Below are 17,672 nucleotides of genomic sequence, written 5' to 3'. Positions count from 1 at the left end.
GCGGGAGTTATTTTTTACACGCATGGCATTTAGTGGGATGAGGGATTGGAGATGTGACGTGCTCTGGGACGTCTTTGAAGTTGAGGGGACACGGTGAACAAATACACCCCCCCCCCCCCAAGTGCTTGTGGCCATTGTACCTACTGTATCTGCGTTCGTGTGTATCTGTGCGTGTCCTTCCCTTTAGTGACTGTGACTGCAGCACACTGCCTTCTGATGTTTGTTTGAATTACCTCACAGAAAAATCACCATAAATCAGTCATTTCACGGAGGCAGTGGCGTCTTAAATTCGTTTTATTGAATCTTAATTTGTTTGGCAGGAACAGAAGGACTCTAGACTCTAGTAGCTTATTCGAGCAGTGACACATGATCATACACAACAGCATGGTGACTTTGTGTGTCCTGTGCATTGCTATCACATAAAGTATAGCAGCTTTTCTTCAAAGTGAAATTGCTCCAGGTGTAACAACAACACAATACAGGATCATTCAGATACAGACATATATTTTGTGTCTACTGTACATTGTGACCTTTTTCACCTTTATTTTTGAATGTTTATAAGTATGTGTTGCTCAGAGAGTGCTCATGACAGATCAATGCGTTCAATACAGTCTAGTGCAGGAGTTCTCAACTCTGGCCCTCAAGCGCCACTTTCCTGCAGATTTCAGCTTCACTCTTGATCAAACTCACCTGCCTGTAATTTTCTAGTAAGCCTGAAGACGTTGATTAGCTTCTTCAGGTGTGTTTGATTAGGGTTGGAGATGAGCTCTGCAGGAAAGTGGACTTTGAGGGCCAGAGTTGAGAACCCTCGGTCTAGTGCAGGGGTGTCCGATCCTGCTTCTGGTGGACCACTGTCCTGCAGAGTTCAGCTCCAACCCCGATTAAACACACCTGAACAACTAATCAAGGTCTTGCTAGGCATACTAGAAACTTCCAGGCAGGTGTGTTGAGACAAGTTGGAACTAAACTCTGCAGGACAGTTTGGTCACCCCTGCTGTAGTGATTGATGCATCTGTTAATAGACTTATATAAATTTCTTCTGTTTCAACGCACTCAAATATGATAGTGCAAAGAAAAGTCAATTTATACAGCATATTATATATATTTATATAAATTACATAACTTTCCAAACATCAAACTAAAAGACATGTTCGAAAGACATAGTATTTTCTCAAGCAAAAGCTCAATTTTAACATGATGGTTGTAGTAAAATCACCTTTACTTTGAGACATTAATGGATTTAATTAATGTACAAAATGTAATCGTGATTTGAAACCTATTTGCATACTTGTAGCACTGAAGTTTAAACAATGTGTTAAACAATGGAAAAATAATTTTCTTAATCATTATGTTGTTGTGTTTCCCAATGAAATATTGCCAAATCCCTAAAACAAGATAAATCGACTTGAGAAGCAAAAATGCGTAAGATCTTAAGACTTGTTTTTGGAGAATATATATATATAAACAACCCTCTTTAAATTGTTAAATACACTGTAAACCCTAAATCTCAAAATAATTAGTTGGTTTGAGTAGGACAAATTTAAACAAATTAGTTCAGTCAAATCAACTTCTATGAGTATTTAGCACTTTCTTTTTCTTTCAAATTCACAGAACTGATATATTTTAAGTAAACTGAACTTTTTCATTGTTTTGAGTTGTATGAACTTAAGTTTGACTGAAACTGGGCTGGGATTTCTATTTCCTAGCATGCTTTGCCCATGGCACTCGAAAGGGAGAGTAAATGCTAAAATTAAGTATTATATAATGTTTATTTTTTTGTGTGTGTGTGTGTGTGCAAGATTAATGTTAAGTGGGAGATTTAGTAGTTATTGTTTTGTTATGCTAATTTAGAAGCGTTTCTGTTAATGCAGGCTTTTGGAGAGTTACCATTGGTGACAAGTGCACTCATTCAGCATGTGCTATAAAATGCTATTGTTAACATGTTAACTAATTAACAAGTTAGCATGAATTAGCTTGTTATAGCTAGCTAAGTGTACACTAATAAAAATGTTTACACTGAGGTTACATGAAAGGTTTAAGTTAAATGTATTTTTCAAGTTAAGAATGTTATGAGCACAAAATAAAAATCTGCCAGTTCTGCTTACTTAAACTTTGATTACAGGCTTACAGTGCATTTACAAGAAAAAACTATTATGTGCGATTAGTGTAAGAAAAAAATCATCTTAATATCTTACATTTGCTTTTTTTGTAACATTTCCAACTCAAGCTTCATGAATTTTCTCCAAAGATCTTAATCATTAAAATGTTATGTTGACGTGTTAAAATTGACTTATCACTAGTGAAAATACAATAGCAGAATAGATTTTAATGGGCTCCAGTTAAGACGAAAAATAAACCGCTGTAGAAACAGTGACTACATGAAATTAAGTATTAATATTCATGACATCGCCACACAGAACAGGCAATTACATTGTAATTTATAGAATTTATCATTTTTACATTAAGCAGCATTGATTCAGCAAATTAGGATACTTATGCTCCAAATCTTTCAGAGAATCTAAAACCTAAAAATGAAATAAACTCTACGTGATCTTTTGAATTTACAGTTGGATGATTGTTTTAAGGTACCTAAAAATAAATAAAGGTGAAATAAGAGCGAAATCTATCTATTAGAAACAATAACAAATGTTAGTGTCAGAGAAAATCACAACTGTAAACTAGAGACAAACAGCATCTATTTATGACACTATAGTAACCGGATAAACTGTTCCTTTTGAAAGCTAACTTGTTTTACATAAAGCTTCAATCCTTTCAGACAGGTTGACCATGCTACTACATACAGACATGTCAGTAGAAGTTCCTCTTACACGTGTAGTCTGTTCATCTGCTTTTCTGGACATGTTTGATTTCCAAATTAATCTATCAACCACCTATTAAAATACTGTATATGTATTTTAGACAGTATCACATTATAAAATGAACATACGCCCATGAAGGCAGATAACAAGTAACATTGACTGGTTCAGGATGTAAGATCTACTGAAGAGGGCACCCATTTCTTAAAAGTTCATTAGCACCCCATACAATGCCACTGTCTGTAGAGGAGATCATAGGTAATGATGCAGCACATGACCTCCGATACTACATAAGGGGAGCAAACATTGATTAACCGTCGCCTTCTTGGAACGCTGTAAGTCCCTTTGTTGTTCCAAAGTTTCATTTTGGTTCCATGTGAACTCTAAGGCGGCCGATACAAAAGCACCAAAGCTGGATCCATGGCACACACTGTATACAGTTGCTCTTGTTCATAGGTTTTGGTCTTAAACTTTTCATTTTTCTGCGTGGCAATCCTTTATACATGCGGCAGGATTGTGTTTAAGCATGCTGTTTTGGGAACAGACATCAGAAAGATTGCACATATAACTGTAAACACCAAATCCAAGGAACACAGAATGGATTTCTACTGCAGATTTCTATTTGTTTATACTGAACCCAACTGATCCCTGAACATGATGCTTTGAAAATTAAATAATAATAATAATAATAATAATAATAGTGATGAAAAATCTGGACCACTAGGGGAACTTCATGAAAGCATGTCCCAGTCACATTTCACCCTAAATAATAAACAAATTGAATTTGAACAATTACATTACAGTAAAAAAACGTAGTGGAAAATGTGCTTTATATATGTCAACGGCGGTTTTAACTCGCATTTTAGACCCTGTGCGTGTGTGTGTTGATATTTTTCAGGGTTTTCAGAAAAATAGTCTTTTATAACTTAATAAATGTCTTTAATGACACTTTTGATCAATTTAATGCATCCTTGCTGAATAAATATATTAATTATTAATTTCTTTTAAAAAATCGCATTGACCCCAAACATTTGTAAGTTTTTTTTGTTTGTTTTTTTTTTGTTTGTTTTTGTTTTTTTGGGGGGTGAAATATGACCTAAACTTGCTCTTGACAGTTTTGAGATCCACCCAACTGCTTCTTGCGGTGTATGAATGAACATTAGTGGACAACAGTGTATTTGAAGTATTAAAGAAGAATAAAGCGTCGTTTCTGCGCATACGGTACAGATAGAGGTCTTTTGACCAGCTCACATGCATCTGCTCTCTCAAAGTCTGAAAACTACTTTCCCATTCGGTCCTCTTTGTATAATTTTTGACCCCAAGCACTTCAAGGAAACCCTTCTTAAGCCCTCAATAAAGCTCTTTAAATTGCTATTGCTACAAAGAGAAAATGGCTTCCCATTTTCCGCTGTTCCATCTTGAAATCAGTGAGCTCGAGATTTCTTCAAAATCCAGTGGCTAGAGGGACATTGCCTTAACGTTCATGCCATTTCTCTCTTTTTCTTCTCACAGTTCTTCTGGTTCTTTCTTACACTATGATACAAGGATGGCGGCAATAGCGCAAGAAACGTTAGTCTGAATTTGGTAAAAGACAAGCTACAATTAATCCTACAAAAACAACTAAGACCAACGATGGTAGTTTAGTGCAGATTGTCTCCTAAGATCAATCTGACTGTTAAAGGACATTTGGAGAGTGCTGGTGTCTTCAAAAGATACTTTCAATCACCACAGATCTTCAAAACCTCCAGATGTTTCTTGTCCTTTGCATTTTCCCATCATTTTTATGTATAAGAACACTAATATCCGACAGGTGCTACAATTAAAACTCACTTTGAGATCTGAACTAATTCTGCCAATGACACTGCCGCCAATGTCTCTTTCACCTCATTATTCATCTTCTCTGCCATCCTCTCATGATGGGTCGGCAGTGCATTCATTTCCTGTCTTTTCTGTCTTTGTGTTTGAAGGCAGAGAAGAAAGACTTGTAGAGAGTGGGAGAAAAGCTTTGAAGAGGAGCAGTCCTGGGACATGGATGTCTTCTGGGGAAAGCAGAGGAGGGGGTTTAGACAGAGTGGAGAGAGTTGACTGGAGGGAGAGAGGGCAAGCGAGTAAAGGAAGGGAAAGTTCCTCATTTCTGAGCAAGGTAGGCTCCTATGGTCAAGCCAACAGCCCCGAGAGCGGCTAGACCGAAGACCGTTACTATTGACGACCACGAGCTGCGAAACACTGAGTCCCTCTGCCTGCTGTAGAGCTCCACAAATGCTTCCTGATGAGGGAAAGAGAGAGAGAGAGAGAGAGAGAGATTTCATTAAAACAAAGCATTTCATTGAACATATAATTCATGATGTTTGCTAATGCATCACTAGTACCATTTCTTTTACTTCAGAAAATGTAACAGTCTACTCTATACATTTAAAATCACATTTGATAACAATTTGTGCAGGTAAATGTATGGGCTTTTTCAGATCTTTCGATCTAATGGACAAAATAAGCTTGTGCAATTTACATATGAATGCACATGGACACGACAGCAGCAGCTTTGGTTTCTAGACTGTCCTCCAAAAAAAACGACATATATTTACGTTTTAAAGTCATGCGCCCTCTAGCTGGCGTAAAAATAATGATAGTGTCTTGTTACGTCTGTCGTCATGAAATGACAAAAAACTGTCGTTATCAATCAAAATGCGTGTTCATTTAAATGCAATGTGTGGACTTTTTACACCATTTGTCCTATTTCCATTTAACAAAACTCATTTTTTTATTAACGACTACACCCATCCCAACCCTAAACCTACCCTTAGTGATTTATAGTGCATATACACTTTATGAGCACATGCCTTCCCTGGGATCGAACCCACGATTGCATGATCACATGATCACATGATTGCATATTGTTATATATTGCAATGCTCTGCCAATTGAGCTACAAGAAACCCGAAATATGACGCAGATAAAAGGGAACAATGCATTAAAATGAAAGTGTCCTGTTGTCGATAGGGGCGCAACTTTAGTAAACGCTCCTATGGGTCATATTTCAGGGAAGTGACAAACGACCTATATAGGCGTATTGGTTGGAGAACATGTTGTTGGTTTCTGCTCTGACAGTCGCAAGACCACACCGAATGCTGTGTGTTAGAAATCAGGAATGGTGAGAGAACATTGTGCTTGGTACATTTTTTTATCTTCAAACCAAACTTGCATCTTCAGTTTAAATCCCATCTGGCATACTTCCCATAATGTCCCATAATGACCACATGATCTGATCTACTGCGTTTTCAATTACATCTGGAAGTGGTTGAAAGTGGAAAAGCTCAAGACCCCATTTACACCTATATTTAGCATCGTCCACTTGTGATTCTTTCAACCAAAACACATCTTAATACCAGGTGTAAACAGGTTCACAAATAAGTTTGAATTATTTGTTCAGTTTCCTGTGCGCACTGAATTGTCTGAAGCGGTTTCTCACTCGGAGTCGTAACAGGAAATTTAAGAACATTAAGAGCATTGGATGAAGTGGCCGTAGACATGGCCGTAGACATACAACACTGTAGACTACAAACGTATCCTATAGTTTGTCAGCGATGAAGATCTTTAATAGGCCTAGAACATGAACATCTGCGTATGCTGTCTGTGAACGATTCCATAGGTAGGCTATAGCTCCATTCGATTTAATTTCATACAGGTGATACATTTTATAACAAACAGATTACGCTAAGTACACAATACCACTAATACAAAGTATGACAATATACATTTTTTGGATACCTTAATTTATGCATTAAATAAGCTGCCATTGTTAACAGAGTATAAAATGAACACCAGCCTAAAAGGCAATTTGTGGTTATTGCACAGTGGCGGGGGCCCTGTTCGTCTTGAAAAGGAATGCCTTTGCTTAGATGCAGTTAACCAGTTTACACGTGACTGCAGAAATATACATTTTGGAGAACAGGTAGAAGTGTGTCAGTGTATATTTGATCATACCAAAGTATCACAACTACAAGACATCATTCCATTCAAATGTTCTGAATATTTGCAACATTCTCTGGCTTCATAGAGTTTATGCTGTATGTAAAATTATAGGGAAGCTTGTTTAATGTGTTTCACCTACTGCCCCCTAGTGGTAAGAATGCAGTCAATGCATTCCATTGGGATGGAAAGATAAACATACTCACTTTAAGAGCTCTAGGTGAAGGAGCAGAGCCTTCCAGACTCTACATGTACATTCCAACCTGTACTGCCACATACCAACAAAATATGTGAAATATAATCTCGTACTGTCACTTCACCTCATAAACCAGACCAACATTCAGGAAACTAGTTTATCTACACATTAGTGATTTCCTTACATGTGTTAGTTTGTAGTCTCAGAATGTTTAGTGTCTTTGAATCAGAGCAGAGAGGATGTCCGCTAATATGACGACTGCGGGCAACCAGGCGTATAGAGGAAGTGGCATCACGAACCAGGATCTTTGTGTTTAACAGGATGTGCATACAGCTGAACTGGGGGAGAGTTCCTACAGTAGTTCCTCTCCAGAGGACAAAACACAGCATGTTGGAGATTATTACAACATACCCTAGCATAATTATTCTAAAAGCAGTAGACAGTATCATTATAATGGACTTTATATACATTTATCAGGTTTTAACATAAAGGAATATTAGAAAATGTGCATAAATTATTCATACAGGTGTGCCGTATAGCTTTTACTACATATTACCATACATAAAAAAGCATATAATCTCAAAAAAAGGACAAAAGAGCATGGTTTTCATAGGACAAAGCCATATGATAGCTTCATGTGAGGAACAAAATACAACTAAAATCTGATTTATGTGCATTTAGATGCCATGTTGAGATGCATCACACCAGTTTTTGTCAATGAAATCAAGGTTTTTGTTCTAGTATGTTTCAACATTTACATAAAAACTGACATAACATATTTAGTCACAAATGTATAGGATTTAAGAGATTATTTGTAAATAATGGGTTAAATTTTGGTCAGGTGGCTTCTTAAGACTTAGAGTATAAAGTGCTGGACTGTTCTTATGATACTTCATTGGGGCTTTAATTGTGTTTTTTTTTTTGTAATTTTTGGAGTCTTTGTCTCCTTTAATAGTATCAGAAATCAGAGCTCTGTCATTCTGTTAAACTTCTCCTTTTGCATTCCACTGAAGAAAGAAAATCATACAAGTTTGGAACAAGAGTTGAAGGTTCGTTTTGGGGTGAACTGTCCCTTTAAATTGATATACGGGAAGTATTTCCTTTTATTCTGAAGCTTCAGAGGGTGCAGTCCAAAACACCAGAAAACTATTTCCTCTCATCCTCCCTTCCATGTAGTCTGTGAGAGACACAGGACAGCTGAGAATAAAAATGTGACTTCCTTAAGGAAGCCTCTCAGATGGGTAACATTTGTGTATATCTATTAACCTCTGGGTGTTTTCTCTGTGAGCCAAAACCACAAGGGAAAATCATCATCTCATCAAGTTTTTCTTCAATAGCCATGCAAGCCAGGCTGTTTTTGTTGTACTCCCTCGTCACATTGTGCTTTCCCCTGATGAAACCAAGGCACATTTCAGGTATTAATTAGTAAACACTGCATGCCACCCACCGTGCAATGTGTTTTATAAGGTTTTCAAGTCACCCTTGTTAAACTTCACACTGAAAACGATGTGAAGCGAGTCACTGCAGTGACAGCTCTTTGCGTGTGCGTTTGCATAACCTTTTTATATGTTCGCCCACACATATATTCCAGTCCAAAATCTCCTATTGTACAATATGCACAATCGATGGAAAGTCCCTTTGAGAGAACAGGAGGAAACATTTGGAGAACTAAAACTTGCCCAAAAGGTGGAGACAGTTCAATGTTAAGAGGCCACAAAATCCTGGAGACTTGTTTAAGAGCTCTAGAAGTGCTCAGTCAAGTACTTGGAGACACATGAGTTAAAATACAAGCAGGAGTTATGGAAGGCTACACTGATCCATAGAAATCTAAAGGCATAAATAATTGAAAGGCTGCATTTCCAAGAAGTTCTTCCTTAACAAAACTTTAACCAGACCCAGATATGGCTATGTGTCAGTATTTATTATTTTTAACTAAAACTATAAAAAATAATTTTCAGCAACTGAAATAAAGCAGAAATAAAATATAAATATTAGATGAAAAACAAACTTAATGAATACAAATACAATGCAAATGTAGGGAGGTCATGTGACAGCACATGATGTGTTCTATTTCACTTACTATTTTTGAAATATAGTAGGCAGTGTTCAGTAGTGCACATTTTTATTCAGAAAGTAATAGTATTTTGATTGCTTTCTTGACTCCATGGGTGTGCTGGAAATCACGAGATCTTCGGATGATGGGAGAGAGTCAGGTGGGCATCATGGGACAGGAGCGCAGGAACAAGCGTCACACTTTCATCATTCACTCAGTCAGGCCTTAATACACTCACTCACACACACTTCACATGTGACTCCTCTTGTGGAGTGTAGCATATATTTTCCATTACCCTCATGTTGATAGATAAATACACTTCCAGAAACTGATGGCTGTCACAAGATCAGATATTCCAATGACACTCTTTTTGCAACACTTTCACTCCGGAAGATGCAGTGAACTACTTCACAAGAATTTCCCAGACAACTGTATGTTTCTTGCTTTATACTTTTATTCATGAGTGTTATAAATTTAAGGTTGTTACAGTACATAGGACCTAAGTAATATCCTGGTAAGTGACGTGACAAAAAAGGACCAAACAATACAATAGTATTATATACATAGTTCAGTCATGAAACTCTAGAAGGCGCAGGCTGATGATAATTACAGCATTAACTACTGGCACAAGCTGATTGGTTCATGTCACTTCTGCAGCCAATGAGCTTGTTGCTCACACATTTAAATGGCTGGTTACATTCACTATAGCAGTTTGCAGTGCGCTTCAGAGTTCCTCTAAAGCCCTCCACCTTCCCCAGCTCCACCTGTATAGATCTGCTATGGGTTTTTGATATATGCTGTTTGTGTAGCAGCATTATGTCTTACTCGCATCATATCAGCGTATATATTGGCAGTAGCAAGTTCCTGTACTTGCTCTACAGCAGCAGCAATTCAGCAGCAGACCAAATACATTAACATTGTCATATCCAAAATCATCCGAGAGTTGTCATGATTGAACGATACCATGGGAATGCAGTGGTGTTCTTTGAAGTACTATGTAAATGCTGTGGTATATATAGTAATCATTCAATATAAGTCTGTCAATTGATTCAGAATTTTAATTAAATTATAAGATTACTTCATTTAATTAATCATTATTAATTGCACATATGAATATTTCTTTAAAAAGCCCCCAAATTAACATAATTCAGGGTGTGTTTGCACTTGGCATGTTTGGTTCAATAAAAATGATCTCTGTACGATTGATCTGTTAGTGCGGTTCATTTGAATAAGTGTGAACACTGCCATCCGAACCCTTGTGTGCACCAAACAAGCGGAGCGAGACCCCTGAAAAGTTGGGTCTCCGTCCACGTCCAAACGAACTCTAGAGCGGTTCATCTGAAAATAGGACATGATGTTACAAAAAGGACAAAATGTTCAAGCATAACTAGTAAGCATTAATAGACATTACAGCAAGTGACTTTAGAAGTCAATTTATTGTTTGTGTACATTTACATTTTATATTTTGCATTTCATACAGGACAGTCAAGTTCTACTACAATGGACATGATGGAACAGAAAAGCCCAATACACAAAATTCTCTTTAATTTCATTGTATGTTGTAATATAGTTCTCCAAAAATGAAAATTGTTATCATTTACTTACCCTCATGTCCTTCCAAACTCACAAGATGTCTGTTAAAATGATAAAAAAACTCTGACACTTTAAAAAGTGCGTAAAGTTAATCCATGTGAAAAGAGCGTTTCAAACAAGCACATTTAATGAGCTCTATGAATGTGCATTGATCAATGTTTATATGTAAATAAAAGCCCTAATTAAATCCATTCATGATTGTGTCTCTTCAGAAGACTTGAATTAAATGGCTTGATTCATATGGATTACTTTTACCATCTTTTCATGATCTTTTTGAAGCTCAAAAAGTTTTGGTGTAATGTATTATAATGTATAGAGGGACAAATCTCTCAGGTTTCATTAAAAATATCTGATGAACTAAAGTCTTGTGGGTTTGGAAGGTGAGTAAATGATGAAAGAATTTTCATTTTTGGGTGAACCATTAAGATTTGTCCTCACAGAAATGACTGCAATAGCCAAACCGGCCAATTAGAAGATCATATCATATAAATCGGTCATGTGGTGCATATCTATCATATTACCATCTGATAACATGTATCATGTTACCACTACAGTATTTTTTTTCTGTGACTGAAAGGCTGTTATGCAAGGTTATGATTATATTCCTTATGACTAAGAAAGTCTGCATCTTAATTGTTATGACCACTATTGCACTTGCTTGTTTTACTTAAAACTAAAAAAGTACCATAAAAATAAATGTCATAAAAATTTCTCAAAGTAAAAAATTTGGGTCACGTTCTTTTTTTCTTGATAATAAATTTTGGGATGTCCTCTACATGTTATATAGGTCAAAGAAGTAATGGGCTAAATTAATTATTCTTCATTATCCCATTTTGAAGCTGCTCTTCCCCATCTTGTGATGTGATGGCTGGTATTCACTGGAGTGAAGGAGTAATGCTTTCATCAGCAGAAGCGGTTCTTAAGGTCAGTAGGACTGCGCAGAGGCTTAAGACTCCCTCTCCACACAACCAAACAACCACGTCCCTCTTCTTTCAGCGCATGCCACATGAAATCTGGAACATTTTGTTGGAAATCTGCTTCAGCTCTCTTTCTACCGTGTAAAGCCCACAATAATGAAAACTCCCTGAAGGCTCCCACAGGAGAGTGATGGGGGAGTCGTTGTCCTTATGTCGCAGTTGCCAGAGTTCTGCGGCTACAAACCCACATTATTTGCTAGACTTGTGTTTTCTCATGAACAGAGAACTTAGGGATGTGGGGCCATTTCCCTAGAAACAAAACCTTCCCTGTCATCACATCAAATAATATTTTCCAAAAAACAATATAATGCTGGCATTTAATGACGGTTTATCAAATTACAGCAAGGTGTCACTATTCTAACAACAGTAAGGGAGTCATCCTGAATTAAAACAACATTAAAAACAGATGGAGAGCAGCCTTTCCTTGATAACATATGCTGAAATTATTTGCCAATTACATCAACTGGCAAAATTAGCTAAGTAAAAATACACGGTAAGTATATAGTATATTTCAGGAGCTGTACTTTAAATTAGATAAAAAAAAAAAAAAATTGGATGAACACAATCTAGCTTTTTCATAATTTCATTGTGTCTACACCATTACTTTATCCTTATGAAGAGCAATGTGAAATAATGTGCAGAATCATTTATCTTATAATGAGGAACTCCTGAACTCTGTTTGACCCTCTGAGAACAGGGCAGGTTTTTACATGAGTTCAGAGATATTAGCGAGAGTTTGAGAGGGTACATATTGTAAATAGAACCAACAGCCAAATAATCCTGCAGATAAATGGCCATGATGTGGTGGAGATCAAAAGCGGGTCTACACAACAATCTATGAACTCAACCAATGGTTTTTAAATAAATAATGTAAATAGACTCAACAGTGCACACCTCTAGACATAACACAGTTGACAAAGCAGGTGGTGATAAGGTGTGCCCTAATCCTAAATCATCTTTACATGTTATGGCAATGTATTTTCCAGCATACATAGGCACGGCACAAAAAATCTTTTGTGATTTCATGCTAAACTGAGTTTTGTCCTAACCAGCCACAATGTGATAAAGCATCATGGAACAAGAAAAAAAAATAGAGAGGAAAGTGCCTGGATTGCTTTAGGGGTTCCCATGAAACAAACAGTAGGTTCCAATGGACAGATAATTAATTCACAATATTCTTTACACTGCACCTGAGCATCATCCATTTTATGACAGTAACAGCGGCTCCTTCAGAATGAAATGGAATTTCACCCATCTATTTTAAATTTTTGTCTGCATTTTTTTTTACCTTATTGTAAATGATTCATCTATGCATGTTTAATGCTTTATTTTATTTTATTTTTTTGCAGTTTGTAATCAAACTGTCATAATTCAATCTTCCAGTAAAAACAAGAGACTTCTCTCTGGTGACGTATGCCAGAGTTCTCCAGTAATTTAGGGTACGTTTACACGACAAACAAAATACTAAATATGGAAAAGTTTTCTTTTGTGTTTTTTCCGCTTACAGACATCTACGTCAGGGGTGGCTAACGTCAGTCCTGGGCTGCGTCCGAAAACCTAGGTAGCTGTCTTGCTGCCTCGCTGTCTTATAAGAGAATGACTTGTACGGCAACGTTTGTGCAAGAAGGCACCTCACGAAACTGATTTCGGACAGACTTCTGAGGCAGGCTATCAGTTTAATGATCTACAGCAATATAGAGCGAGCTTTGGTGAGAACGAAACAAATATTTAATTATTACAGTAGTAATTTCTCGATAGAAATGATATCAAAATTGAAATATGTTGGTCAAAATTGTACATTTATACACAAACTGAGCAGCAAACGCAACTTTCGGATGCCATCTTTTTTTTTCTAGCTCAACTGTCACAGAATGGAAAGCACAGGATTGTGGGATATCAAAGGCAGCTAAGGATACATCCATGCTTCCTTCAAAAATCGATCTGAGGAAGGTATCTCATGAGACAGGAAGTGAAGCTAACAATGGATTCGGACGTGCCTTGATGCCTTACTTCCTTGAAATGTGTCCTCAGAAGGCAGCATTTTCCAGTTTTCGAATGCAGCCCTGGAGAGCCACGGTCCTGCAAAGTTCAGCTCCAACCCTAATCAAACACACCTGAATAAGCTAATCAAGGTCTGAGCAGTTGCAAGAAAGCTATAGTCAGGTGAGTTTTTATCAGGGTTGGAGCTAAACTCTGCAATGCTGAGGCCCTCCAGGACTGGAGTTTGCCACCCCTGGTCTATGATGTAAAAACGATCCCCATTTACTAACTCTATTATGCTGCCAGCCCAGTAGTTGGCAATGTCATTTTGTAAAGAAACACTACGCACCTATAGACTGAACACATAATAAGCATGTGCATGACATCACCATTTTCACAAATTTGCATTTTTTAGTTTGCACGGATAGCATCATTTTCAAAAACATGCTTTTTGAATCCCGTTTATAAAAAGTTTGTGTTTTCAGGCCCAGTTTTCAGGTGTAAATGAATGTCCAAAATGTATAAAAACTATGGTTTCAGTTTTAAGTTGAAAATGGTGTTGTGTAAACGGCCCCTCAGTCTACTTAAACTCCACCCCATTCTTACAATCAACTGCACGCTCGCATTCAGATCTGTCTCCATCCAAACAACAATCACTGATTGAACCAAGAACTCACTCTACATTTTTTCTTTCTGACAGTTCATTTAACTCTGATGTATGTCACAATACAGAAAAAAAGATTTGTTTCTATTTCAGTTACATATCAAGTCATCTAAAGCAGTGGATCCCAACCTTTTTCCACTTCCAGGCCTCCAAATTGCCAACAACTAGAAAGATGCATATTCTTTATAAAAATTACCAAATACTAAGAGATATCTTGATTTTAAGTTGTTTCTGCTTATTTTAATGCTTGTTTTGTCTTGTTTTAAATCATTTAAAATGATTTAAGTCATCTTGAGGCCTCTGAAGTTTGTTGGGGCCCTGGTTGAGAACCACTGATCTAGAGAGTATTTTGTTTGACAGAAATCTGTGCAATTATCAATATTTTTGGTCCATTTTCCTGAAAGAGAATTCCAAATCTTAAATGTGTATATATGTTAACTTATATGAAGTTAATTTTGTCAACTTGTATACAAGTTACTTTAGTAATACACTAGCATTTGTATCATCACAAAGCAAACACACAGACAAAAACCCACAAATGCCAATTCTGATTTCATGAAAGTACCCTGCAAATCTTGAAAACTCCCACCGTGAAGCCTATTTTTGTCAAGTTGTTCTACATGGCCCCATCCATAGCAAATTTTAATTGCTGGTTTTTTAATTGTCACATTTGCCCTAATTGGCTATGTCTGTTGCTTTGGGCAATATTTCTCTTTCAGTGAGAATTGAAAAATGACTTTACTAGTTTGAATCTTGTCGCATTGTGCCTGGTTAGGACACAGTGTTAAGCAATTTGTGGACTAATTTCCACAGAGAAAAAAACAGCCAGCTTGCTTCACACAATAAGGTCAGCAAGCCAGTCTCAGGGGTGTTTGTCCACCGACCTGGCTGAGTGGCAAATTGATGACAGGGGACTTAAATTCTGCACTCGCTACCAAAAAAGCCAGACATGACAGCAAACAGGTAGTGAGGACACTGAGCCCTTGGATAAAAAAAGTGGGGAGGGAGAACCTATGGCTATTGATTCGACATGACTACCGGGGGGGAAAAATGAGCGACAGTGCTCCTGCCTTACAGTTAATTAAACATGACAAGCATACCACAGTAATCGCAGCTGCCGTATCACATGCACCTGCATATTCTTCGGCATAACTAGGTCTCAGAGAATAAATGAGATTGCATATCCCATTTTAAATCAACCCAAAGCATTGGACTTGAAGCTTTAGTATAGGTACTGTAAGATAGCACACAATATTGTCCTGTATATTCGATTGTTGTGTTATCATATTTCATCTGCATGACGCTCCGTGCATCCTGCACACATTGTCATTTCATTGTGTTTTCCAGCGGCTGGCAGGTTTCCAGAAGAACACTGTTAGTATTCATGGGAAAACACCTGAGGCACCTGAGAGCCGAGCTGACTTGGCATAAGTCGCTGCAGTCTTCTAAATTATCTGCAATTGGACCTGTTCCTCCACATAAATATTCAAATAAGTGTCAGTGCTAGTGTGTGCACATACACAGAATATCTCATTGGGCATTCATGCTTCACTGAGATGAAGAAATTTGATTTTTAATAAATTGTGGGATAGCATTTTGCCAGAACTTTTCACAATAGACATTTCTCATCCAAACTAACTGCATGTAAATCAAAGTTTGGGGACTAAGCAATGAGTGACGGTCTTTTAATTTTGGATGGGAAGCCAGCAAGAAAGACAGACAAAGGACAATGAACAATGGAAACCAGAGTGACGTTATAATTGAATATCATCCCCTGCTTATTTTCTGCAGAACATCAATCCAATATGACCTTCGCTGAAACAATGATCTAATTCTAGAGCAGGCTATTGTCTGTAAAAGATTCAATTAGATTAAACTTAATGGACCTCCTGAAGTGAGTAGAGGAGTTTTTAAGGGAATAGCCATTGGTGCCGAGGTGTCTTTTTTATCTATGAAGATGCTAAGAACAGAAAGCATACTCACGCAAGCATGCATATGTAGATGTAACTGCTTGTCCAATGCATTGAACATACTTCCATAATATAGGCCTATATTTTAGTGTTCTTGTGTTACTATGGTGGTAGAAAATCTTAGCACTTAATGGGCATAGCATAGCAAGATTCTCTCCAAACTGTTGTTCCACCATGAAATGTACTTTTGGAACAAATGATCAATTGCCTTCTAACATGTTTCAAAATGAAATTGAAACTGACAAGAATTTGAACTACAATCATATGAATTAGGCGCACACAGTATTTTGGTTTTTAAAACATGAACCAGACACAAGCTAGTTTTAGCCTCAGTAGCTCATTAATTGCCTGACAGCAATACAACTTCAAGGAGTCAAGATGCATATTTATCAGTTCACGAGCACACACTTACAAATAAATCAGAAAAAAAGGTACACTGCTGTCACTGGGGCAGTATCCTAAGGTACTAAAGTGAAAAGGTACATCTTTGTACCTTACTTACCCCTAAATGGAACATATTAGTACTTTAAATGTGCATATTAGTACTGTACATTAAAGGTACATATTAGTACTTTAAAAGTACATATCAGTACCTTTTCCCTTTGTACCTTAGGGTACTACACCCCATTAACAAGCGCCGTACCTTTTTTTCTGACAGTTGGGGAGAGGGCTCCGAGCTCAGTATTTGGTTAGGAAGTAACCAGGTGAGTGTGAGGAGATGGGGTGGTGGAGGGATGCTGAAAACTGTCATGGAATCATGGGTGAGTTGACTGTTTATATATAGGCCTGCAGTCATGCTGATTGGGTAGATATGTTGATTACTGATTGTTGACTGCTGGTTGAGATGACGTGATGATTGGATAGATTATTTGAACATGCTCCTCCCGAACTTTGTTAATAAAACATCATTTAACCAGGAATAAAATCTATATTCTGTTTCAAATTCAAGCATTCATTGAGACTCTTGCATCATTTTCTTTCCATACAGATCTATTATTGTTGTATAATCTATTTGAAATAAACCCACCCTAAATGGTACAGAAAAATAAGTAGTTGTTTGGTTGCTGTACTTGTCGGTCAGTTGGTTTCTTCTTGCCTAAGTGGCAGTTCTTGGCCATAATAGCCCGCGATGATCACCAGACTTTGTGCCGCAAGACAATAGTCTGGCTAAACGATCTTAGACACAAGCTTGCAGCAGCCACATGGCTGTTTTAAAACGGTGTCCACCTGGGAAAAAACTTGCAGGCGGGGCAACTGAGATGAATTTCTGCTGACACAGCCTGGAGCCAAAAATCATTGGGCCATCTCTGTACAGCAGAAAACCAGATGACAATAGAGCTGCACACCAATCCATATACAACATGTTCATTGTGTGAAAAGTACCTGATGTTTATATTTACACATGTGCTTCATGACCATTTTTAATACTTGGAAAAGCCTGAGGAAATGCACAAATA

General features: G+C 37.3%; 1 protein-coding gene across 3 annotated transcripts in view; it reads right to left on the bottom strand.

Annotated features, from left to right (window-relative positions):
* Window positions 1–2,306: 2,306 nt before the first annotated feature.
* The window catches only part of bcl2b (BCL2 apoptosis regulator b), a 58,239-nt gene continuing 42,873 nt past the window's right edge, over window positions 2,307–17,672 (bottom strand). For 2 of the 3 annotated variants that reach the window (XM_048163874.1, XM_048163877.1), the window contains exon 3: window positions 4,877–5,082. In XM_048163874.1, the coding sequence (XP_048019831.1) occupies window positions 5,016–5,082 (67 nt within the window). In that variant the 3' untranslated portion in view covers window positions 4,877–5,015. Of the gene's footprint in view, window positions 5,083–17,672 lie in introns of all 3 variants that reach the window. The other variant, XM_048163876.1, reaches the window with a different exon arrangement.

The sequence above is a fragment of the Megalobrama amblycephala genome, linkage group LG17 (genome assembly GCF_018812025.1).
Source record: "Megalobrama amblycephala isolate DHTTF-2021 linkage group LG17, ASM1881202v1, whole genome shotgun sequence".
NCBI classification, from domain to species: domain Eukaryota; kingdom Metazoa; phylum Chordata; class Actinopteri; order Cypriniformes; family Xenocyprididae; genus Megalobrama; species Megalobrama amblycephala.
The sequence above is the reverse complement of the archived record's forward strand: the minus strand, read 5'-3'. Positions and strand labels throughout refer to the sequence as shown.